The 23748-nt window shown below is 41.3% G+C and overlaps 3 protein-coding genes across 6 annotated transcripts in view; 2 read left to right on the forward strand and 1 right to left on the reverse strand.

Annotated features, from left to right (window-relative positions):
* Positions 1–5571, forward strand: part of dmxl2 (Dmx-like 2) — a 39860-nt gene extending 34289 nt beyond the window's left edge. For all 3 annotated transcript variants that reach the window (XM_031728841.2, XM_031728842.2, XM_039608424.1), the window contains 7 exons: positions 1073–1133; positions 1291–1418; positions 1494–1571; positions 1681–1772; positions 1864–1916; positions 2016–2233; positions 3855–5571. In XM_031728841.2, the coding sequence (XP_031584701.1) occupies positions 1073–1133; positions 1291–1418; positions 1494–1571; positions 1681–1772; positions 1864–1916; positions 2016–2233; positions 3855–4064 (840 nt within the window). In that variant the 3' untranslated portion in view covers positions 4065–5571. The remainder of the gene's footprint in view (positions 1–1072; positions 1134–1290; positions 1419–1493; positions 1572–1680; positions 1773–1863; positions 1917–2015; positions 2234–3854) is intronic.
* Positions 5572–5877: 306 nt separating this feature from the next.
* Positions 5878–15137, reverse strand: gldn (gliomedin). Of its 2 annotated transcripts, XM_039608511.1 has the most exons (12): positions 15013–15137; positions 11993–12138; positions 10718–11252; positions 9075–9126; positions 8970–8987; positions 8722–8820; positions 8106–8207; positions 7891–8007; positions 7614–7697; positions 7404–7529; positions 7157–7307; positions 5878–7065 (listed from the first exon to the last, which is right to left on the reverse strand). In XM_039608511.1, the coding sequence occupies exons 3-12, from the start codon at positions 11207–11209 to the stop codon at positions 6600–6602; spliced, it is 1707 nt and encodes a 568-aa protein (XP_039464445.1). In that variant the 5' UTR covers positions 11210–11252; positions 11993–12138; positions 15013–15137; the 3' UTR covers positions 5878–6599. The 2 variants fall into 2 exon arrangements, with proteins under 2 accessions (XP_039464445.1, XP_039464443.1); XM_039608509.1 differs by lacking the exons at positions 11993–12138; positions 15013–15137 and having other exon boundaries at positions 10718–11552.
* Positions 15076–18147, forward strand: LOC116311653 (aromatase). Its single transcript, XM_031728843.2, has 9 exons — positions 15076–15334; positions 15429–15579; positions 15697–15851; positions 15964–16128; positions 16266–16380; positions 16457–16568; positions 16757–16919; positions 17198–17439; positions 17702–18147. Exons 1-9 carry the CDS (start codon positions 15091–15093, stop codon positions 17975–17977), a joined length of 1623 nt encoding a protein of 540 aa, XP_031584703.2. The 5' UTR covers positions 15076–15090; the 3' UTR covers positions 17978–18147.
* The last annotated feature ends 5601 nt before the right edge of the window (positions 18148–23748 follow it).

The raw sequence follows: 23748 nt of genomic DNA on the forward strand, positions 1-23748 counted from the left end.
CCGACTAAACAGCTGGCCTGCTGAGTCTGTAGATGCTGATACAGACTGGGGGTGTGTCTGCCTGGCAGTGATGGCTACATATAAACACAGATATCAGAAAGCCCTTTCAGCCGGCTAGCCAAGGTACAGATTTGCGTCAGACTAACACACAGACAGGTTCTCCGTGTCCCAGCCATGGTGATAAATGTTTAGTGTGATACACAAAGGAGGACAAGACAGAGGGTGTCACAGAGGTTCAAACGTCTGTGGAAGGGGTTTTCTTAAATGTGAGGGTGAGGAGGGTTCTCTTATCATATTCAATTATCATGTTCTGATGTGCAGCAAAATTAGTTGCACTTATATTTCATGTAAAAGCTACTATCTGTCCAGTTTTAGAATTAGTCTTAGTTTACGGCAGTGGTCAGTGAAAAGTTTTGTCAAGACGAAAATCTTCTGAAATTACATGCACGTAAAATACTTTAAAGATATTGTTGATGCTAAAGAAGTCATGAAAGTGCAGGAATGAGTTTTAACTAAAAGAGCTGAAAGCTCTGAATATTGAGGCAATCTGCAGAAATTTGCTTGATGTTTGATTTGATGTGTTGGTGTGTAATTCACCATAAGTCTGAACGAGTGTCATGTGTGTCTGAGTAAAAGATTTGATAAAAGTGATTTAAACTCGTCCACACATAGACAGTGCCTCAGTCAGCCCATCATCCAATCACGTTACTGCTGAGGTTTGCATAAGGCTCCAGTTAAAAAGGCTTAAAGACGGCTTGATGACCTCTGATGATCGGCGCTGCACTGAATAGCTGTTTGCGATTGCTTTGGCTGGCAGCAGATTGATATGGTCGCCTTTGATTAATGTGTAAACCAATTTGTCTGCAAAAACTTGCTAAATGCACGCTAAGTGGTGGTGACACTGTGACGAGTGGGACCCAAATGGGCAACAGTTATTGTTCAGGGGGTCTCCAACCACTCACTAGGCTTATGTTACTGAGGCCTGATGTTTTCAGATAGTTAATTTAATTGTTTGTCCAATGAATTCAAGCTAATTACAAGATAAATGTATGTTTATATTGATGTCTTTCAGATTATGAAGAGGAATCTAAACAATGTGAAGAGAATGACATCCCATCCCATATATCAGTACTGTGAGTGCTACTTTGAGAGGATTCACCAGTATACATGTTTAACATGTAAAAGTAAATGATATAGCTTCTTCTACTTTGTATTCATGTTCTTTTCCCACCATCTCTCTCCCTTTCTTTTCCTGGTTCGTGTGTGTGTCTGTGTGGGGCTGTGTGTCAGACATGACTGGGGCTCAGGATGGTAGCGTGAGGATGTTTGAATGGAACAGACCTCAGCAGCTCATTTGCTTCAGACAAGCAGGCAACGCTCGAGTCACCCGGCTCTATTTCAACTCCCAGGGCAATAAGGTACACACACAAAGTAGCAACTGTGTTTTGTGTGCACAGTGCTATTGTTCTGATTCCTCTGAAACCTTCTTGTAGTGTGGAGTTGCTGATGGAGAGGGCTTCCTCAGCCTCTGGCAGGTTAACCAGACATCGTCCAACCCCAAACCGTACCTGGTAAGGTTCCCTCCCACCTCCTTATTCACAGTCACAGCACACACACAGCATGAATGGTCTGTGTAATTTAAATGAAAATGTGCTTTTATTTTCCTGTTCTTGCTGTCAGAGTTGGCAATGCCACACTAAGACCTGCGGGGATTTCGCTTTCATCACATCCTCCAGTCTCATCGCCACGGCCGGACAGTCCAACGATAATAGGTCAGAATTGGACTACTAATCAAACACTGCTCTTTTTCTCTTTGTTTATTTTTTTTCAGCAGCCTAATATTTTGCTTTATGTTATTTATAGAAATGTTTGCCTGTGGGACACTCTGATTTCACCTAACAATACTATGGTGCACGGTGAGAAATCCATATTTATTCTAATAAGTCAGTTTTGGTGATTTTCTTTTTCCCTATATTTCAAGTTTATCCACTTTTACGTCCTTCCTCCCCTTTCAGCTTTTCCCTGCCATGAGAATGGGGCCACTGTGCTTCAGTATGCTCCTAAACAGCAGCTGCTGATCACTGGAGGCAGAAAAGGCTTTGTGTGCGTGTTTGACATCCGCCAGCGGCAGCTGCTCCACACTTTCCAGGCCCATGACTCAGCCATCAAGGCCCTCGCATTGGATGCCTTTGAGGACTTCTTCGTCACTGGCTCTGCAGAGGGCAACATGAAGGTGATGCATGCTCTTTCTCTCACTCACTTCCTTGCTGATGCATAGTCACACTCACATTGTGTGCTGAGAAATAATATCATTTGGTGTCAGTGAATGTTATTGAACTTAATTACTGTGTAAAGCATTCAACATCAAAACTAGTGAGAATTATTATACATTTAAGCCAACAGTTTTGTTTTGTTTTAAGTTCATAAACTGGAGGAGTATTTGGTGCAGCCCTCTAGCCTTCAAACAACACTTTTGTCCCTGGATTTAAGATTCCAGGTCTAGTTTCTCAGGCTTTGCTGTTGTGGTTTGTTTATTAAGTATTCCGGTATACGGTGGGCTTACCAGCCTGGTGAGTGGGTCCGGAAAGTTAAGCTGACCCTGAAGCACTGAAAAGCACGGCATTTATACTGGTACACAAGAGGACAACAATCAGTGGAGGGTATGATTTACATGTGGGTGTTAAACAGAGAGAAAAAGATCAGACTTCAAACACAGAGGTGATCTGGTCTAAAGGTCAACACTGCACTGCCGAGGTGACTGCGTTCTTGTTATAGATATTGTAAGCAGGAATAAGAAAATGTTAAAGGCAAAAGATTTAGAGAAGTGAGTCTTTCGTGCTGCTTTTAGTCATCTCAGATTCTTTTATCTTTGAATGTAAACTCAGACTGATTTGATGATAAAGCCTCTGTGGGTGCCAAACTGTCTGCTGCAGGAATCCTTGTTCTTCTTGTCACTAAAAATAGTTCGTTATGACTTTGGCTGAACTAACTAAAACACAATCAGACTACTGTATGTTATATATTGAAATCTGACTTAGGATTTATCAGTGACAGTCAAGGCAGCAGTGTGTTAATGTTTGGCATAATCACGTGGAGTACTGGTTGAAATTACTGTCCTGAAATATTTGATAATTATTTTTATTACTGATAAATGTGTTCTCTGTATTCTGACATAGTTGATTGGCTAATAAAAATTGCTGTGCTCACCTGAAGTTTTCATGGAAGACACCAACTTGTCTGGAAATACTTGCCATTTACTCTACAACATGTTCTGAAATGTAAAAACACTCAAAGGAAACCAGTAATTAAGGCTGTTCACCTTCAAAGTAAAATGTGTGCCTGATCGCTGTAACTAACACATTTGAAAGGGTGTAGATGGTCTCTGTTTTTTTTGTTGTTGTTTTTTTGTTTGCATCAGACTTTCAATCATTTCACTTCTGCTTGGCGAGTGTTTACAGACAAGTCAGCATCTATGCAACCTACCAGCAACTGCGTCAACCTGCAAGTGACAAAAGCAAACAGATTAGCACTCTATACCCATGTCCAACCTCTTTCTCTTTTCCTGCTACTGCCTCCAGGTTGCCTCCAGCAACCTTCTTTTTTGGGGGGGTTGTCTGGATCCTTAAAGCACATTTGTCTCTTTGTAGAAACATGGAAAAACGCTAATTGATCACAAATGCCAAACAAGTGGTGTCCCCAGCCAAATTTCATTATGTAAAAAATGCTTTGTTTGGGGGTTTTTTTTTTAGTCCTAAATCAAACTTTTTTTTCTTTTTTATTCATCAAGAAAACCCTGGGAAAATAAACTAATTATATACTCTGTTCTCATTCTCTCTCTCTTCCTTTATATCCAGGTGTGGAAGCTAGCCGGCCACGGGCTCATGCACTCTTTTAGCACCGAGCACGCCAAGCAGTCCATCTTCCGGAACATCGGAGCAGGGGTCATGCAGGTGGAGACGCGACCCGGAAACCGTATCTTCACCTGCGGAGCAGACGGCACCCTAAAGATGAGGGTCCTCCCAGACCGCTACAATATCCCCAGCAGCTTGGTTGACGCACTGTAATGCCTTTTGTAATTCTGAGGGTCCTAAGAGGAAAGGGTCAAAAAGTGGAGGAAAAAACCAAAATGCTTCTGTAACACTCTGTAGGCATTAATAGAAACGCTGCTGGGGGAAGAGTTAGTCAAAAGATTACCACGCTGTTGGCATCTTTCAACATGAACGGTGTTCATGAGTTTACTGTTGGTCGTATCCAGAACGATTAAAAACGGAGCTGCAAACATTTTATTTTCCCAAAGGCTGAAAACAAAGTTACAAGCAAACGGTATCATACTTGATTTTAAAGCTAGTTTTATTGTAATTTTATCGAAGAGTCTCTACTCTTAGAGTGTGTCCATAGGGAAGCTATGCATGTCCTGTTCTCGTTATGCGGTGCAATCACAGGTCTATTGATAGTGCTCTGTAAAAGTGCTCAAGCAAAAATTTTAAAAGTGTGTAACTGTCGTCATTTTGTGCCCACAGCTGAAATCTCTTAGCATCTACTGTAACCAGCACTGTGGTTTGTTATTAAGTCAGTGGTTTCCAGTGTGAATCGAGTTGTTGGAATCTGCATTTTGTTTCAATGGTTTTTACCCCCCACCCTCCTGCCTTTTATTTGCCCAGCTTTCTCAGCTGCGTGGAAGAGTTGATGGTGCATTTGCTCCTGATAGTGACACCTGTCTGTATCCCCCCCCTCTTTTTTTCCACTGGCTGCCCATCACTCACTTGGCCTATAATGGTTTGGGTTCAGCCCGCTCCAGCTTGGCCCTCTGCGTGCGTGTTCACTCTGCTGTGTCTGCCATCTGTACGTCTGCGCACCCTCCTGCCCTCAAATGCCTGTTTGTGCGGCAGACTCACTGCTAGAACATTCCTGTTTGGAAGACGCTGTGTTTTACTCCTGTGACTGTGATTTCAGTGTTTCCATCTGTCTGGTACAACGCTAAAGATCTACCCACCCGCCCACCCCAGAGCAGAAACACAAAGGTTCACTTCTGGTTTTATCACAAAGATTTTTTTTAAAAATTGAGTTGATTTTCTTATTTAAATTATTTATGTTTGTGTTCATTTGGTTGACCATTCCTTTGTAAAACTATTTAACTTATTGCCTTTTATTTTAGGAATGTAAGGGGTTTTACTGTAATCTGACTGGGAGATGTGCAACAGTCTACTGTATGTAAGTGCGTGTTTACCTCACTAGTTGTTTTTACTGTTTCATCCATAAGGAATAGATATTTGCACTCAAATTCTGGAGACACTAAAAGTTTATTTCAAATAAATAGGTTATTAAAGAGGAAACGATTATATACAAATGAATGTCTGGCTTTATTTGGCCTACTAGTACAACGTTTGAAATAGTTTTATTATATAAATTATATAAATATATATATATATATATGAACTATCACAACAACCTTGTACAAACATGAAGGCATTTCTTTATTTTTGGTTTGTATCATACTAGTTGGATTAGTTGTAACTTTTGTTAAGTGTATGTATGGTATTTATTAAAGAGATTTGTGTTTCTCTCCCTCTCTTTCTGCCCTCTGTGTGTACTGTATGCATCTTAAGTGTTTCCCCAATGGTCCCACTGGTGTCGTGTGTGTGCGTACGTGCACATCAAACAATCCAAAAGAAGCCATTATTATGAGTAGAGGCCTATTAGGGTACTTGAGCCTGAAGGTGTGTAAGAGAACAGGTCATGGTCAGTTTTACCTTTGTAAAGTGAATAAATTCTTTTTATTTCATCAGGATGATTTGGCGCTTTTTTTTTTTAATTTTTTATTTTATTTTTATTATCTTGTGCAGCCAGAGAGCTGTGCTGCTTCCTTACAAAGGCAGGTTTGTCTATATGTACAGAAAGAGGGGAAAGGGACATCACAAGTTACATCTGTATAAAAATCAAGCAGTGGTGACAACCATGCAAAAACGCAAATGGCAACAAAAGTTGAGTTATAGGTTTGTTTGGCATAAACTGCCAGCTGATACAAAATGATAAGTTTTCACACTATTAGTAAGTCTTGTGTCCTTTGGAAACTCCATGTACAGTAAATACAGCACTTCCTTCATACATCCATTCATACATTTTCTTCCACGAAAGGACGGATAGACCCTGGACTGGTCAGCAGTCGCTGCAGGGCTAACAGACAAACATTCACACCTATGGGCAATTTATAATTGCCAATTGAGCTAACCCCGCTAACTGGATTTCTTTGGACTGTGGGAGGAAGCTGGACTACATGGGGAGAACCCACACACATGCAAATTCCATACAGAAAGGCCCTGGCAATGTGGCAGACTCAAACCCAGGACCTTCTAGCTGTGAGGCAACAGCGCAAACTTCTTGTTAACTAAAACCATATTTACTTTAGTGAAATAGTTTGGCGGTCAATTACAATTTCACTTAACACAAAAGTAACACAGGACAATAAATTTAAAACAGTGACACACACACTGTATGTCACTCTTGTGTTATCAGTTTCCAGATGCAGTGAATAGATGAAAGTCTGCAGGCATTTTGCTCTCAGTATTTACTGTAAAAGTCGTGTTCGGACATCATGTTTCTCACTCATCAGAGATGAAGTGGACCACATAGAGCCTGACGTAGCTGTGGTCCCAAACATACAGGTGTCTGTCCTTTGGGCTGTAGGAGAGCATTGCCAGCACTTCACCAGCAGACCTCAGGTCAAAGGTCACATTGACCGGCTTTCCCTTCAGCAGGTCAAACGCAAAGGTGACTCTGGTGTCCTTGGTGTCGGTGACATACAGGACGCCACAGGCGATGAAAGCGTTGCCGGCTTTGGTGCGAGGATAGGTGGTGTTCACGTAGGATGTGACGGAGAAGGTCTTCTGGTCCAGCTGGGCCACCATGATGCTCTCGTCAACATTGGATGCAAAGATCAGCCACAGGCCGTTCTCATCTGCTGCCAGCTTGAAGTAGGTCTTAGAGTTGGGGAGCAGGTAGGCGAGGTTGTTGTACAAAGAGTTTTCAATAGTGAGAGTCTGAAGTCTTTTGGTGCTGAAGTCAAATCTGTGAACACACAAGCAGGAAGCTGCTAAATGAAGCATGTGGAAGTCATAAAAAATCACCTTGATGTGAATCGAGTTGCTTTAAGGCTTACTTGGCAATGCTAGGAGTGCCAGCAGCATGATAATAAAAGAAACCATTGTGAACGATGTGGCCGCAGCCTTGATAGTACTTTATAACGTCTATGGTGTCGCTGCTGTTCTTCTGGAAGGAGGAAATGCTTTTGTACTCCTTCAGCATGCGACCTGGGGAAGAACAAGCAAAATCTTTACTGCTAAAAGTTGTGGGGATTAGAAAAGTGGGGACAGGAGCACCTGCGTGACACTCTGTAACCAGCCTACCAGAAAAGTGATCCGCCACCCATATTCGCTCATCACTGAGCTGAGCGGTGTCCTTCATCCATGTGCCAAATGTGGTTTTCATCTTTGTCACATTTCTGGGGTTGATCAGAGACTTAATCAGGCAGTCTGTGGGAAAAAACAAAAAATCTCAGGTGATTTACTCACAGGTCACATGACTGCACATGAACACAGACTCCTCTGGAAACGTACCGTTCCTCTTGGCAGTCTTCTCGTGTAGTTTTTCTGTCTCCTTTACAGGTGAGGTTTCATCATTTGGAATTGCATGTAGCAGCCCTGTTAGAAACAGTTTTATCCTGTTTTAGTCACGTCATTGATGGACTAGTTTGTCAGGAGGTTTCGGGGGTGGGGGTGGGGGGGTCTCAAGCAATGCAATCAAAGCTCTCAAGTTATTGCATTGAAAAATATTTTGTCGATAACTGTTTCCAGGATCACAAATGTCACCTGCAAAGTATGACTGATCTCTCACCCTGATTATGAGAAGCTTGGAGGTGAGCTCTGCGGTGCCCTATTCTGGGAGGCCCCTGAGGCCCAGGGGGGCCAGGAGGACCCATAGGCCCAGGTGGTCCTGGAGGCCCAGGAGGACCTGCTCAGATGGAGAGAATGTTAAAATGTTATCCATTTACATGTATTTTTATTTCATGTCAGCTGCAAAATGGTTCAAGTCAATAAAGTTCTGCTCGCCCTCAATAATGGCATCATTGGATGGTTGGATATTCTCTCCGGGTGGGCCCGGCTCTCCTCGCTCCCCTCTTTCTCCTGGTTCTCCTTTCTCACCTGGTGGCCCTGCGGAGAACACCGTGCAAAATAGCTAAAACATTGTATTCGTAACCTCAATACACTTTGCCCCATTGTTAAAATGAATTGTCCCATTGAATTGCTGGCATGAATCATGCCATCCACTGTGGAGGAGAGCAGAGTGAAGTGGGAGAATACTGGAAGACAGTTTTCCAGTTCATTCAGCTGAAGCCCAAAACCACAGAGATGAATAATATCGGCAAGGGAAGAAAGCTGTTTCAAACTCTTCACTCATTCATGAAGCAAAAATAGAATCGGCTGTGAATAAATTCTGCTTGCATTGTGATACATGGACAGAAAGAAGTCTGTGCGTGTGTATGTGTGTGCATGCCAAGGATTTTAAGTGGCTGTTTCTTCTTTTTTGCTATTTTAATACTTTTCTCTGCAGGTTATACTCAACCTTTTGACTTTTACACTGTACCAGTACTTCTATGCTTAAATGGCCAAGATTGCCTGAGGACATAATAAAGATGGATGCAGAGAGAAAGCACTAATTCCTTACCTTTTCTTCCTCTTTTCCCATCAGCCCCAGGAAGTCCATTCAGTCCTGGGATGCCATCAGTCCCATTGTGTCCAGGCAGGCCATCTGCACCAGGCAAACCTAGAGTAACACAAAAAAATCTTTACTGTGGACTTAATGAAAGAATAAAATTTAAAAAGATTTATCAAGAATATGGGTCACTAAACCACAAAGGAGACATACCCGACAGCAGGTTTTAAATTTGGATTAGGAATTGTGGGTTGACTTACCCGGCGGACCTGGAGGGCCTGTAAACGAAAGTTTAGAAATGTTAGAGAATTTTTAAAAAGTAATATTCTGAACTTGATCACATGATTCATATGAGTAAAACATACCAGCTATGCAGACTCCCCTGGTGCTGTTGCAAATATCAATCAGCACTTTGATCTGAAGTAAAAGAGGAAAAATATATATATATTAATGCAGTAAATTTAGCAGCATACTTTACCTAAAATTACTCTATTAAAAATAAAAACCCTGCACCTTTTAACATGTCAGTTAAAGAGTGTCTGTGTAGACTTCAGAAACCCCTTCTTGTTAAAAGACACCAGCGGCCATTAAGGAAACTGCAGTTAGCATCTTGTTAATTGCGTGGTGTTCACACTCAGTAGGTAGGAGTCAGCATTCTGTGCACAGGCCAGAACATGAGCCTGACATGCACATTAAACTGACTGACCAACATCATTTTAGTTGAGGGAAAAAAGTAAATTAATACTGTTACTACAGTCTGAGTATTAATTGTTTTACATTTGACTCTGAGCTAGGTTATTAAAGAGCAAAGAGCAAGAGGAGCTCAAATATTGCATGGAGATTAAGGGCTTGTTGATGCTGACCCTAGTTCCTGCAAGGCGGGCGTCACCTTTTTAAAGTGCAGGTAGAATTTTGGCTGTGTGTTGAAACTGACTGTTTGCTGACATTAGTGAATTACTAACTCTGACTGCTGCACACTGTTGGCTCTGTAGGGAAGCACTGAGGCAAGGTGCTCTAAAGGAAGATTAAATGTCACTTTCTTTGGATATATGGGGTAAATCTAACTCCAGTCTTTTTATATGATATTCTCTAAAATAGAATATCCAGTTTCTGTTTTGCAGTTCAAAAACTACTGACTAGTTTTACTCGTCTAGGCTTTGATGGCAGAAGGGTGAAGGGTTCATGTTCAGAGCAAAAGGGGACTGCACTGACTAAAGTGCTAGCTTGAAATCTGATTTGCTCTTGTCTCACAGTTGAATTTGTGGCTCTAACTTCATCCATTATGCATCTTGAAATCCACCAGCTACACATAACGCCCCCAAACCCTTACCGTTACCCTCTGAGTCATCAGAAGATAGTTAATGAGTTTCACAGAGTGTTTCCAGAGAAATCAGACTGTTCAGTGTTACTGAGAATGTCAGGAATGTTTCCTTTTTTAAGTTACATTAACATTCATTGGTTCAAATTCAGTCATTCACACTGATTGAAATTCTTTTGTATGGTGCTTTTAAGTCAGTATCTATAGAATAATATTTAAAATATATACATAACTATATGTGAGGAATATTATTATTATTATTTGATATGTAATAATATTGACTTTGTGCAGTCATATTCAATGAGATGAGCATGATTTGAATGCAGAATCTCAGTATGTTAAATAACTACAGTTTTTCTTTGAAATGTAGCTGAGTAGAAGCTTAAAATGGTACAAAATTAAAAAGCAAGTGTGTTTAAAAAAAGTAGTTTGATAAATGTACATATTCTGTTGGAGTTTGATTAGGACATCTAAAATAAAATGCCTGTAATCATATTACCACAGACAGGATCTGGAACCTTCGGCGCTGCTGGATCGTCAGGCTCCAGGAGCGTTGCAACTTTCAGCCATTAGTCCAGTGAACCATTAGCAACAGCATTATTAAGCAATCACAAAACAAGGAAGCAGGCTGAGCTGCTCTAAATGTCCTGGCCTGCCTTCTCTCTCTTTCATTCAAGGATGTAGACTCACCGGGACCATGGAGTAAGTCATCATCATCATCATGTCGTCCTGCATGTGCGCCTTGTGGTAGTGCTGGCTGTGCCGCTGCCTGTGCTTCTCGTGCTTCGTCCTCTTCTCGGTTTCCTCTCCGACCTCCTGGCTGGCCTCCTGCTCACTGATCTCCTTTCCCTCCTCCTGGCGAATCTCCTGCAGCTCCTGCTGTAGCTCCTTTTCCACTTCTTTGCTCCTCTTGTTCCTGGAGTATTGGAACTGATATTGTGGCTGTTCCCCCACACTCGCCCGCAGCCCCGCTGCTCCTCTGGGCACCTCCTGAAGAAACTCCACCACCGAGCTCTGCTCCACCTCCATCAGCCGTGCCTCTGTCTGCTCCAGCCTGGCACACTGCTCATTCTGCTGGACCAAGAGCACCAGAAGGCCTATAGAGTTCATCAGTGCCACGACACACGTCCCATACAGCACCATCCGCTGAGGGAGAGTCATACTGGGTGTGGGAATCCACATGGTCACCACTTCACCTCCTCTCTTCTGGGGGTCAACCACTGACCTCAGCATTCAAAGACAATGAAAGAACAGTGAAACAGCACAGAGGATGTGTTAGCTCTACGACCTTATGGAACAAGATGCTCCCACCAAAAATCAAACCATCTAAAATTCAAACTAATCCAAGAAATTAGTTTGGAAATTTAAGCTCCTGTTCAGCTTGTTTGAAATCTCCAAATAAAATCTAGTCAGCTTCAGTGTCTGAGCTCCACACTGGTGGTCTGTCTGAAGGCAGACTGGTAAATACAGTGGTTGTTCACCAAGTGGAGACGGGGTTATGTATGTGTGTGAGTGTCTTTCAGTGTGTGTGTGTGTGTGTGTGTGTGTGTGTGTGTGTGTGTGTGTGTGTGTGTGTGTGTGTGTGTGTGTGTGTGTGTGTGTGTGTGTGTGTGTGTGTGTACATGGAAACCAGTGATGTAGGAGTGGGCATTACACAATCTTCTGAGCTTGTCTGGGGAGAAACCCCCGCCTGTTCAGTCACCTGATTTATATTCATCTGAACCCATTCTACTGCACCGCCGTGGGCAGACTGACATCTCTCTCTCACACACACACATGCACGTGCACATATATGATGAACACACAAGAGGACTCAAACACATTACAAGAAAGCCCGAATACACCAGAAAAAAACAACTGTTCACTGGTACAATTACATTATTACATAATTATATTATTATTATTGTTGTTGTTGTTAGGCCTATATGGCATTAAAAGAAAATACATTACATCATTATGTATTACCACTAATATAGCTCCACTGAGTTTTCTCCTTTTTCCCACCTCCCGTATTCTTCAATTTCTCCCCCCGGCTCTCGTCCTTGTCACATCCTCACAGCCTCCATTCACCAGCTGCAACAATGGCCCATTTCCACAGCTTTGATTTAGAACTGAAAAATGACATTTAACTGGAAAGGTGACAATTCAGCAGAAAAAAAATTAAGGCATTTAAAGCTTTTCTCCCTGCAAAAGGTAGCTGCTACTGCCTGCTTTGGCTTAAACAAAGATGTGACTACCTTAATAGTGCTTTAATGAGTAAGTTAATTGGCCTCTGTGGTGTTTTAGAGCACTGCTGACTTCATGTAGCTGACCTACATGCTCTTGCAGCCGCGTTAAAGCGCTTTTACACAAACACACACACGGGTTCAGCATAGGAGGAGGTAGAGGAAGAAATCAGCCAAGCAACATAGATTCAAGCCCTGAGCTCACCCTGTAGTGTGTGCACTGTGGCCTGAGGGTGTGGGTCACTGATGGCCAGTGGTTGAACAGCTTGAACTGCTCCAGCAGATGTGTACATATGTGTTTTTATAATAATTTTCTTTTCTTTTCTTTTCTTTTCTTTTCTTTTCTTTCCAGATATAATTTTTTGCGAAGGCTGATAAATTATTTCAGACTAAATCTATATTTTGACATGCCCACCTGTAGCCTTTTCTCCTTCCTAAGCTGCAGCTGCTGGGAAAGCAGCTTTATCTCTGTTCTTTCCAAAGGTCCATGTTCAAATTCTGACTCCTGCCCAAGGACAGACAGATGGTCAGCCTTCCTGAGGACTTCATCCACCCTCCCACTTCTTCCTCCTCAGAAATTTAAAATTTATTAGGACTACTACAGAAATGAAAGTGAGGGATTACTTGTATTGCAGGTAAGTCCTCTCATAGTGTCAACAGAAAAGAATAAAGTGGAGTTCGGCGTGTAATGTCAAACAGTACAGGCTACACTCTCTGTTGCACTAGCTTGTAATGTGCAGTGGCGGAGGTGGCTGGGAAGCAAGTTCAGCTTCACAGCGTTATCATATCTCATGGCCAACTCTCCAGTGCTGCTTTAAATGTGAATCGTGTGATAAATTCCCCAAGGTTGCTCGGGCAGCATAAAGCTGAGCGTCTGCTTTCTTTTGCTGCCGGTCAAAATCATCAGTCTCTCCTTCTGTTCTGTTAGTTTGAAAGTGAAACGTCACCCTCTTTAACTTCTGAGGTTTTACATCAGGACGTGATTAAAAAAATAAATCTGATTTTAGCAGGCTATTTAAATACAACCTCAGAAGAACAACAACACGTGGCATACTTCAGCACACTCTTTTTTAAAGCAGTGTTTGAGTTCATTGAGATTTGAGGACATTTCTCTTTCAGAAAGACTGATTTAGATGTGCCGTTGATCTTTCAGAGAGAACAGCCTTTCACCTGTGGACAAAACAACAAGTCTATTTCTAATTGTACTGTCTTGAACTTTGATGTTTAACATGCTAGCTGAAGTTTCCAGTTTCTCTGAGCACTGCACAGTCTGAATTTGCTGGGACGTCCACTCCTGCGATGACTGTGGATGGCGATGACTGTCATGAATCACTGTACAGTAGTGATAAATTATAGGTTGTATAAATTGTGTATAACCCGTGTGCAGTATGTAAAGCATTAGAACTGAAAGAGGGTGTACTTAATTTTTTATGCTTATCTAAATATGTGATATAATAATATAATCCTACATATAATACATAATCTGACATTTAAAACCTTTTTAACAGCTCGTTTCTGAATAACTCCCTAAACATGTACTAGTGATAAAGATGCGGTTGACCACAACTCAGAGCCCAGAGACGAGGTTACGCACACTTCTACTTTTCAGGAGAAACAAAGGGGGCTGTCGCCGCTTAATCATGCAGAACAATCTAGGTCTACGCCATCACACAGGGCATCGTTATCGAGGCAGGGACACAGCACACAGTCAGTCATTTGAAGTGTGCACATTCTTGGACTGGAGTGTGGGCGGTGAGCTTGCAGGGTTCTTTATGCAGAATGAGCCAAGGAAACAAAGGCAGGCCCAAGAGCAGACAGCATGGGTTATGTTGAGGATTTTTAGAATTTATAATACTCAGCAGAGAACCGAAAGTGGCTAAAAGTCACAGATAATGTCAATGTTCACTGAGTTTTTCTGTTCTATTTTTTTAGTTCACAGACCAGCTTTAATACTGATGACCTCTTTTTTTTCTCCACTTTGTTTTCTGGCAAGGAAAATTCTTACACGAGTCTCTCCATTAGCTCCAGCTATCCACTCTTTCTGCAAACTGTCTGGGGGCTGGAGATTAACAGATCAGTCTAGCTTTACTGTAGAACATAGAGCATATTATCTTCATTTATTTGTCTGATAAACAAATAAACAAATACAGTATGGTATCTGCATTTAACACTGGTATTATGTGTAACTTATTTCCTGGCTTCACTGGATCTGAGAGCAACGCCAAATAAATTAAAACACAGGAAGCCAGGATTAAATGGATAGCGTTTGCCTTTTTTTAAACTTTAAATTCATTTACTGTAATATGATCACATTTGTGAGTATAATATGAATACATAGCAGCTCTAATTAAAACAAATAGCTTTGATTTTGAATGAAAATGTATCACCTAAAATCCAAGTCAGCTTTTGAACATAAATCTGGAATCAATGTAATGAAGATTATAATTCAAATGCATCTACATATGTAAATATTAACATTTAATCCATTCCCTTGTCTCGCTTCTTTATTAAAAACAGATGAAAAATTTCAGTTTATTGAAAAGCTGATTTTTAACAGGCAGCTAGAGCAAATAACACTGATGTTCTCAAACTCCCACAGGCAAAGCAACTTCTTTTGAAGTTTAAAGGAGGTGAAAACCTTATCATCAACAAAATGCCAAATACGAGCTCACGCCAACATGCAGCCATTGAACTAGGTCCTGTAAACCCAAGGGCATGAGCACAAACCCAATCCCTCAAGGTTGCCACAATATTGTTTACCTTTTTCCTGCAGTGTTGTGGCTTTTGCATTACCCTGACCTGGCTCGTAACCAGCTCAGACCGCCTATAAAAAGGCAGATGCAACATTCGGACCCTTCGAGTCTGTGCAGGCTGTTCTACATCATCACCCTTCTCATGGATCTGATCTCTGCTTGTGAACAGGCGATGAGTCCTGTAGGCTTAGACGCCGTGGTGGCAGATCTGTCTGTGACCTCAAATGCCATCCAATCGCATGGGATATCAATGGCAACCAGAACGCTGATACTGCTCGTCTGTCTGCTGTTGGTTGCCTGGAGTCACACGGACAAGAAAATTGTGCCAGGTTGGTTCAGGTTGCCCTGATTAGGAGTTTGTTTGTTTTTACAACAGAATGTTGTGAGAGCTGAAATATATTTACTGCTTTTTTAATACAACAGGTCCTTCTTTCTGTTTGGGTTTGGGCCCACTTCTGTCATATCTGAGATTTATCTGGACTGGCATAGGCACAGCCAGCAACTACTACAATAACAAGTATGGAGACATTGTTAGAGTCTGGATCAACGGAGAAGAAACGCTCATACTAAGCAGGTTGGTTGCACTCGATCTGTCAGTGCTGATGCTACTAAACAAGCCAGTCAAGAAGTAAAATGAAAAGCTGTAGTGTATTATTTGTTATTGTTTTTTTTGTTTTTTTAAAAAAAACAGATCTTCAGCAGTGCACCATGTGCTGAAGAACGGAAACTATACTTCACGTTTTGGGAGCATCCAGGGACTCAGCTGCCTCGGCATGAACGAGAGAGGCATCATATTCAACAACAACGTAACTCTGTGGAAAAAGATACGCACCTATTTTGCTAAAGGTAAAACTGGAACTCTTTCATGAACTTCAAAAAAGAGTCAGCTATTCAAATGTGATTTTTAAACAGCAAATATTTGTCTAAACTAAATCATAAAACCATCTCATGTTGTCAGCTCTGACAGGCCCAAATTTGCAGCAGACGGTGGATGTTTGCGTCTCCTCCATACAGGCTCACCTGGACCACCTGGACAGCCTGGGACACGTTGATGTCCTCAATTTGCTGCGCTGCACCGTGCTGGACATCTCTAACAGACTCTTCCTGAACGTACCTCTCAATGGTGAACAGGATGCATGAATATGTTACTTGCGTTATCATGCAAGCTGTACATAAAGAATTTCTTGTCTCCAGAAGTGGATCAAAAAGATATGGGAACGATTTTAGCATGCTAATATATTTATGTTACCTTTAATCCAGAGAAAGAGCTGATGCTGAAGATTCAAAAGTATTTTCACACATGGCAGGATGTGCTTATCAAACCTGACATCTACTTCAAGTTCGGCTGGATTCACCACAGGCACAAGACAGCAACGTGAGTCTCTCAGTCTCATACATAAGCCCACCTTTAGTTTCATCTTTTTAAATATGTGTTATCTGTTATCTCACAGCCAGGAGTTACAAGATGCCATTAAACGTCTTGTAGATCAAAAGAGGAAAAATATGGAGCAGGCAGATAAGCTGGACAACATCAACTTCACGGCAGAGCTCATATTTGCACAAGTCGGTCTACGAAGTATTCTCCTTCTGCAAATATACTTTCATTTAAAGTAAAACCTTTCACTTGTGGTACTTATTTTTTTCATTTTCAAGCCGTCTCAGCAGTTCCTCTTTGCATGTGAAATGCTGGATTTCTTTTCCGCCTGCCAAGTAAGGTCAGACAGCATATTTGCATTCAACTGTGTTTTCAGAACCACGGTGAGCTGTCTGCTGAGAATGTGACGCAGTGCGTGCTGGAGATGGTGATCGCAGCTCCGGACACTCTGTCCCTCAGTCTCTTCTTCATGCTTCTGCTCCTCAAACAAAACCCGCACGTGGAGCCGCAGCTGCTACAGGAGATAGACGCTGTTGTGGGTAAGAGGCTGCAGCAGTTAAGAAAAAATGCTATTATAACTGATTTGCTGCACATCAAAGATACATTTTGACACTCTGTTTCACTCTACACTGACAGCTCTTACTATTACGTTTACACACCCCATTTAAAAGAATAAGTAGTGCAACAGGGCCCAACTATATCACCAAAACCACAAAACCTGGCCACAATAACCTTCATGAACTCAGGAGTATTGCATTTCACTGCATTTGCTCCAGGCTGAAGAACTTGAATTCACAACAGTCTGTTGCTGCTACAGGTGAGAGACAGCTTCAGAACCAGGATCTTCACAAGCTGCAGGTGATGGAGAGCTTCATCTACGAATGCTTGCGCTTCCACCCAGTGGTGGACTTCACCATGCGTCGAGCCCTGTCTGATGACATCATAGAAGGCTACAGGATCTCGAAGGGCACAAACATCATTCTGAACACAGGCCGAATGCACCGCACCGAGTTTTTCCTCAAAGGCAATCAATTTAATCTGGAACACTTTGAAAACAATGTGAGTAGTGCTTTCATTGCTTTACTTTTTCTCCTGGTTAGAAAGAGGTGGAACTTGGTTGAAAAAGATGATGTCACACTTATTCATTCTTGTCTGGCACATGTTCCAGTTGCACCAGTCAGCAATTAGAAACTCATCAATCAGAATCTTTCAATCCAGCCTGATGAAGCCACACCCACACAGATCATCTGAGCTTTGTGTTCTTGAAAATACATCTTTCCTTTTACTTTTTATCTCATCGGTCCTCTTGTTCTGCCTCCAGGTTCCTCGGCGCTACTTTCAGCCGTTCGGTTCAGGCCCTCGCGCATGCATTGGCAAGCACATGGCCATGGTGATGATGAAATCCATTTTGGTGACACTGCTGTCTCAGTACTCTGTTTGTACTCACGAGGGCCCGATCCTGGACTGCCTCCCACAAACCAACAACCTTTCCCAGCAGCCTGTAGAGCACCAGCAGGCGGAGACTGAACATCTCCACATGAGGTTCTTACCCAGGCAGGGAAGCAGCTGTCAAACCCTCAAAGACCCGAACCTTTAGCTGTACCTGTACTTTTGTATACTTAATTTGTATAATCTTATAACGACACACCTAGCCTTTATATTTTGATATACGCAAAGATTGTATTTGTACTCAAACTGTATGCATGATGTGAAATGTACATTTAAACCTGCTAACACTGAAATAAATGTAAATTATTGTGTCACAAATGTGTGTTGTCGTCTCATCATTTTGTCTGCATGTCATACATATTTAGTTCACAGTTTTCTGTTTTTGTATTTTTTTTTTATTTGATCCCACATTTTTCTCACTCTCCTTTTTTAAATCTCTTACACCTAAATTTAACTAATCACATGATTAATAATTTATTAAATGTGGTACAAATGTGCGTTTGTCATTTAAGAACACAGAAAATAAATAAAGGAGGATTTCATATTTGTCCTTTTAGTACAAAAAAACAAAAACAAAAGCAAAGGCAAAGTCCAATGGAAGCAAAGGGGAATGTAAATACAAGTTATTACACAGAGAATAAGTAGAAGAAAGCGATGCATTCTAAGTCTACTCCAACTTTGAGAAGTAAGTTCATTTAAATTTTTATTGCACATGAAAAAAAAGGGAGAGAAAACCAGGCATTTTCACAGAGTCCCTCTACACCCACACACTTTAATTCCAAACAATGACACAACAGCTAACTCCCCTACTGTACTGTGCAAAAGTCTTCAGCGAGCCTTTATTTCTTTAAAATTTATTTCTTCCAAAGAGCCAGATTTTTTTGTAATTTTTAAAGTGCTCTTGAGGAATAGTTTTCCAGACTTTCTGAAAGTCTTTGAATGCTTTTCTTTGGACACTTCTTTTTCAGTCATTGTTCTCTTTTCTTTTGTGAATCTCTGAAAAATGCCAATGATAACACAGTTTGGCAGGCATGAAATAGTATTTTTGCACCAACAAGGTGATTCCCAAAGAGTTATAAGGCAAAGACTTGTCATATTTCAGCACGCTGTGTCAGGCTTAAGAAAAACAAAACTATGTACAGCAGATGAACAGTATCATCTGCTGTACATTACAAACAGTGCCATTTTATAATCCACAGGCAACCACTGCAAGTCTGATAACACCAAAGTAACCAGATCTATCTTTTTTGTCTAATTGCAAAACAAGCAAGAGATGATTCACTTACTCCAGTAAACAGTGCATTATGGCGCTTTTCAATAGATCTAACATGTGTGACTTTAAGGTCTAAAAAGCATCGTTAATCTCCAGATTGTTCTGAGTGGGTGAAAAAACTGCCCTTGGACAGCCACAGGAAGAAAAAAAAAAGGCATCTCTTGTTGTAATTATGTAACACTAACATTGGTCAGGAGAGGGCGCAGTAACACCTAATACAATGATTTGATCTTTATCTTCAGCGTCTAGTCTTTTCATTATGTTCAGTCGCTCTGCCTTTGGGCAAAAGTGGCTAATACATTTCATACTTAGATGCTTCATCCCGTATTGCTTTGCTAGAAGCAATCAACAAACACGCTGAACAATCACGTAACCTTGCTTTGCAAACATGTTTCTGCTGTTCAATGAAAGAAAAAGGGCTGAGAAAGAAACTGTGTTCAAACAGGCTGTGTGTAGGTTTGAGTTTCAGCTGCGCAGTGCAGTTAGTGCATGTCAACAGTCAGCTGTGTGTCAGTGATACAAGAGAGTGACACGTTCAAAATAAGAGTATCTGTCTCAGCTTGACTGATGCGACCTCTTGGGGCCTTATGGTGCTGATCACAGTGAGATGAGAGGGTATTAAAGGAAGGGTAACGCACACACAGCTGCTTGGTAGGCTAATCAGTACCTGCAACAAATCATTTCGGCACCTCTGCAAGAAGCAAAGTCACTTGTCTGTGTGACTGTGTGTGTGTTTGTTACTGTAGAGAGACTGTGTCTTTCTCTCTGTAATATTGTTTTCAGTGCACGTGTGCATGTGTGTGTGTGTGTGTGTGCATCACAGATCACAGGCTGTTCCTTGCAGGTGTCCTGGGATATAGCAAATGAATCATAATAGTCTCATCAACCCCAATCTCATTTCTGCCCTCGATCAGGATGGAAAACATTTTACATGCAGCCCAGACAGATCTTTATGAGATATATCTTGCAAATTTGCGAGGAAAAAATGTTTCGTCATAATAATCTCCATGACATCTGTGAGCTTAATAACATTAAGAAGAGCTAGAGAGAATTAAGTTATTAAGATGGATGTAAATGAGTGAATACTGACAAACATCAAGCTAAAAATACACTGAAGCTGCTGTTCTTGAGGTTTTTTCATATGCAACCTGCTGCTCATCTGTCAATTTTTTTTCACAGTTCAAAAACCCTTAAGGCGAGCCGTGTTTATCTACCTTAGATTTATGTTAAAAGAGAACAAAGCCTGAACAGACAGATTATCGAGCAGCATGCGACAATTTAAATTATAATTTAAAATAAAGATCTGTATACATTCAATTTCCAGCAGCTTTTGACAAATGTGTTAACAGTCAGTGCAGTGTAAAGTAGCCTCAGGGTGTAATAGTGTTTTAATTATCACATCCTCATGTACGGGCCTAGTTGAGTCATTGTACATCACCATCAGCAGGAACTGCAAAAACTTTTTTATAGTACTGATAACTTTTAAAGAAATCCCCCCTCAATTTTTTTTCTTTAAGAAGTTATTAGAACTTTTATTTATAGGGTCTATTTTTTACTTCCCTCTTTAGGGTAGCTACTCTTTAGAAATGAGAAATTGCTCTAAAAAACTAAGCAAAACAATAATTAAAGAAATCAGCTTCTCTGTGTGTCAAAGAAAATGCAACGTGACTCTACGTCATCAAAGTAAAATATCAAAAAACTGCAATAGCATGTCCTTTGACATCTGCACCCATCATAGCAGTGGAGAAGCTCAAGTAGGGTTACAGGAAAGTAAAAGTCAACAACCAAAGCAGATCTATGTTGTTATGGTTTTCTGGCTTCTGTACTGGTGATGCTACAGTCACAGTAGGAAAAACAGTGGTTGGAGACGACGACACGCCCAAAACTAACAGCGTGCTCTGAACTTGGGTTCTCGCTGCCTTTGAAATGTTACTTCAAAGGCAGGGACCCGGCCTGTCACCACTCACTGTAAGTTGCTGTCCTCAAAGCAACTGCAAAGAAACAGAGTCAGTCTGCTAGAACTTTGCATTTGGATGGGGTCAGGCTGGCAACTACGTGCAATCTGTAATAAAATGGTGATTAACTGTGATAAATCAGGGAAAATCACAAATCTGTTTCCTTCGTTCGCAAATCTATTGCTGTGTACATACAAATACACTGATATTAAACAGAAATTTGCTTACATATAGAGTCCAGCCAGAACCTGAAAGATCAGAAATAGTGACGGTGTTGCTGCAGGACAGCAATTTTATACAGGAATATAAGCAGAATATGAGCAACCAACAGCTGAGTCAAGTTCTCTATTGCAGAGAGACACACTGTAGACAAGTTACACTCATAAGCACACAGATTAACTATGATGTGTTGGCACTCTGTCTGCATTTATAAATTAGATGGCAATTACTTGCAAACCTTCGCCAAACTGTCTGAGAGTAACTGCAGTCAGAGCAGGATTGTTGGCAGACAGGTTGCCTCCCACCAGGCAGCTTGTGCAATCCCCTTGTAATGGGAAGTGGTCATCCAGAAGCCGAACAACTACCACAACTACTTGCTATTGGTCACTGAATGTGAAAAAATTCAGTGCAAACACCAGGGAACCTCTGATTTTTCTAGTCACAAAGAGGTTACTCAGGTGTGTTGAGCCATAATGATTCATTCATAAGTTTTTGGTGGCTTTTATTAGCACTAGACACTGTAGTCTATCAAACCTTAGGTACTAAGGTACTTACTGTAGTATACCAATGGCATAGTCTAAAATCTCCTTTTAAATACAATGAACCAGAAATCATGATGTCCCCCATCTTGTTGGCTTGCTTGTAGTTGTTGCTATTCCAGCTACAGATGGGCTAAGTCATCTTACTGACTGTGGATGTATAATCTGAAAAAAGGGTGGAACCAGTGAGTCCCCAAAACATTTTGATTTTACAGGCCAGACTGGACAGAGATACAGCACTTCATGAATCCTTGATAGAAGTCTACACTAGAATTCTTTAACACCAGAGGTGAGCTGCCCAGAGACAAGCTCTAATTTATATATTTCTTAACAATTTAAATAAAGCAAAGTTAGCTGATGAAAACCTCAGGGGGCGAGTTTGCAGAAAAGGAGAAAAAGAGTGAGCAAACTCTTAGCCGATGGTGCTCCTAGAAAGGAATTCAACTGAATACATTACATTTCAACCTCAGGGCAATATTTGCAGCAAATTGCTGTTTATTCCAAATGAATCATGCATCACTGAAGAGTCATCATCTCCAGACGTTGTCTATTCCAACAGTGTACCAGACTTCTTAGCAATAGCCAGAAATCTACAGCTAATAGCCAGAGATACTTGACTGTGAACCAAAGTGGCAGGCTGATCAAACAAACAAACCGACTCTGCCATCTCTTAAGCAACAGTAAGCCCTGGAAAAAAAAACCTAATGTGTACCATGAGTGTGGTTGCACAGTAACTATTAAGGCAATAATAGGAGAAAGTAATAAGAGAAAATGTGGCCCCAAAGCAGATGTCTGTTATACCACGCATCTGCTATATGACTTTGTGATGGCTGTGTGTGTGTGTGTGTGTGTGTGTGTCCGTATGGGAAATATTTTTAAAGAAGAATTGAATATTACTTGTGGTTTCAGATTGTGTCAGCCTTGTCTGCTTTAAGCACAAAGATGATCCACAGTAATGTGTTTTGAGATTTTACACTTTGTAACGTATTTTTGTGATTTCATTTAGGATGAAATCAGAGCACTTAAATGAAAATATGCATATTGCAAATCCACTACACTGGACTGTATTACACTTGGGCTAACTGTAATCTGATGTTCTTTCTCTTTAGGAAGTCCATGTTTCTTCATTTGTGGTTTTCATTTGTCACATGAGGTACATTTTCCATACCCATCTATTTATTTTAATTCTTCCATGACAGGTTTACAGAGGCAGACAGCCAGACAGCTTTAAAATAACTCTGACGCAATAGCCTAGCACCAACTTGAGACTGTCCTGCCTCGAGCTCTGATTGACCATCTGATTGATTACATATTATTTACTGCCAAGAAACACACACACACACACGCGCACAAACACACACATTATGTCGTGCTAAAATTTTCAAATGCCAGTGGCCATATTGTCTCTCCGTTTCAGTCCCCTGCTGGATTCGTGTTTCATTAAAAGAGAGCCATGGTTGCCATGGAAACATCTACCAGAAAGGGTAAACTGGCAATGTACTCGTGTCTCTACATTGTCAGAACGCTGTCAATGTGAACGGTACCTCCTACAGTCAGCTATGACACTGTTTAACATGATGCTCGGAGTAATTTGCCCTCGTGAGTGTTTCTCAGCCTCGCTGACACTGTGCTCATATGAGCAGCGCATTTCAGGCCTTTCAGTAGTCACAGGAAAAATTGTGCAAAAGAGGATATGCAGCGCGACTCTCTTTGAAACAGGAGAGACTCTCTCTCATCAGACTGGTCTGTCTGAAGAAGCCCAGACTGGGAGGCTTTCTGCCAGTAGAGGCACTGGATCAAAGGCAGACTCTCACTTCATGGCCTTTTCATGGCAGCCCATTTTGCAAAGTCAGCCCATTTGTTTCCCATTGAACATCAGAAGAGAGTAGTGGCCCTCATCATTGAGGGAAGCTTTTCACCCTCTTCTTCTTCC

This window comes from Oreochromis aureus, linkage group 1 (genome assembly GCF_013358895.1).
Source record: "Oreochromis aureus strain Israel breed Guangdong linkage group 1, ZZ_aureus, whole genome shotgun sequence".
Lineage (NCBI taxonomy): Eukaryota > Metazoa > Chordata > Actinopteri > Cichliformes > Cichlidae > Oreochromis > Oreochromis aureus.